This window comes from Monoraphidium neglectum (genome assembly GCF_000611645.1).
Source record: "Monoraphidium neglectum strain SAG 48.87 unplaced genomic scaffold scaffold01047, whole genome shotgun sequence".
Lineage (NCBI taxonomy): Eukaryota > Viridiplantae > Chlorophyta > Chlorophyceae > Sphaeropleales > Selenastraceae > Monoraphidium > Monoraphidium neglectum.
The window spans coordinates 16,937-18,418 of record NW_014012581.1 but is presented as its reverse complement, the minus strand read 5'-3'; the positions used below and the strand labels follow the sequence as shown (position 1 = coordinate 18,418).

Here is a 1,482-nt window from a genome sequence, read left to right as displayed (position 1 = left end):
GCCCACTCCGGCGGCGGGCCGCCGGCCGGCGCAGGAGCCGGCGCACCGCCGGGGCCGCCGGTGAAGGATACGACCTGAAAGCTGAGCGCCTTGGAATTCGTGCGTCCAAAGCTGCCGTCTTGGACGCGCGCATACTCCTGGTTTTCAGTGTACCGCGTCTCCCACGCCGCCGTCGCCGTCGGCGCCGCGTTGCCGGCCGCGTCGGTCGCCCGCACCGACACCGCCCAGTCGCCGTAGGAGACGCCCCAGAGCGTCACCGGCGACACGCACGGCGCCCACGCCCCGAGCGGCGGCGCGTCCCCGGCGGCCGCCTGCGCCTGCGCAAGCCGCCTGTACGGCTTCTCCTCGGCGCCGTAGGTGGCCCTCAGCGCCGGCGGCGCGGCCGGGCCCCCTGGGGCGCCGGCGAACGCGACCTGGCACTCGAATGCGACCGGGGACGCATCCTCCGCGGAGAAAGTGAAGGTTGCGTTTGCAAGGGGCGTGGCGAGCTTGGGCTGGCCCGGCGGGACCGTCGGGAGGGTGGATTTGAAGGCCGCGACAGGCGGGGTGGAGTCGATGGCAAACGTGAGGGAATCGTAGGCGTCCTCGCCTGTCACCTTGACCTGCGTGTTGGGTTGGGAGGGTTGCGTAATGGATGCGTCAGGTGACCAGCGGATGACGGGGGGCCAGGCAGGAGCGGTGCACGCCTGGCAAGTACCTTTCCGACGCGCCCTCCTGGGTAGGGGTACATCAAAGCCATGGCAGCCGTCTCCTTGCCCTGCAGGCCCGAAATCGGCCGGCACGCATGCAATCCCCGCCCCTGTAGATGATGCTGACCTGAAATGTGTACTGCCCGTCAACGAGAGTGTACGTGGCCGGGCTGACGCACGGCCGCCAGCCGTGCGCCAGGGCCGCCGCGGCCGCCGGCGCGGGCGTCGTCGCCGACAGCTTGCACTGGAACCCGCCGCCCGGCGCGGCGCCCGATCTAGCGGCAAAGGGGATCGACACCGCGCGCTCTTTCGACAGCCGCCCCGGCGCCGCGCCGCGGTCGATGGCGGGCACCGCGACCACGCACTCGCCGCCCGCGCCCGCCCCGGCCGCCGCCGCCGCCTTGCCAGCGGCGGCGGGATTCTTCGCGCTCGCCAGGACGCCCGAGAAGCTTCCCTGGACGACCAAGGCGTATTTCTGGGCGCCCAGCGTCGCGGGGACTCGCTTGGCGGCGACAGTGATCTGGATGTTGCCGGCCGGGAAGTCGTCGTGGGCCACCCTCTCGACGGTGTTTACGTCATCAACGAAGCCGTTGCCGCGCAGCACGGTGCCGCCCAGGCCGGCGGCCTTGACCTCTGCTCATGAGTGCGGCAGGGTGGCAGGGTGCGCGCCAAGGGCGTGGCATGGAGGTTTTTGCGAGGCAGGCTTCCGGGTGATTTGGGGCGGATCACCCATGAATCGACTGCCATGTACCGCTCCCACGCCAGCAGACACTCATGAGGTGTGGCGGGAAAA

The 1,482-nt window shown here is 71.1% G+C and overlaps 1 protein-coding gene across 1 annotated transcript in view; it reads right to left on the bottom strand.

Moving 5' to 3' along the window:
• Positions 1-46: 46 nt before the first annotated feature.
• MNEG_6453 (Prestalk-specific protein tagB) overlaps positions 47-1,482 on the bottom strand; it is a gene marked incomplete at both ends in the record, with an annotated part of 8,679 nt that continues 7,243 nt past the window's right edge. The window contains 2 exons of the mRNA XM_014045075.1: positions 47-602; positions 817-1,325. Coding sequence (XP_013900529.1) covers positions 47-602; positions 817-1,325 — 1,065 coding nt within the window. The remainder of the gene's footprint in view (positions 603-816; positions 1,326-1,482) is intronic.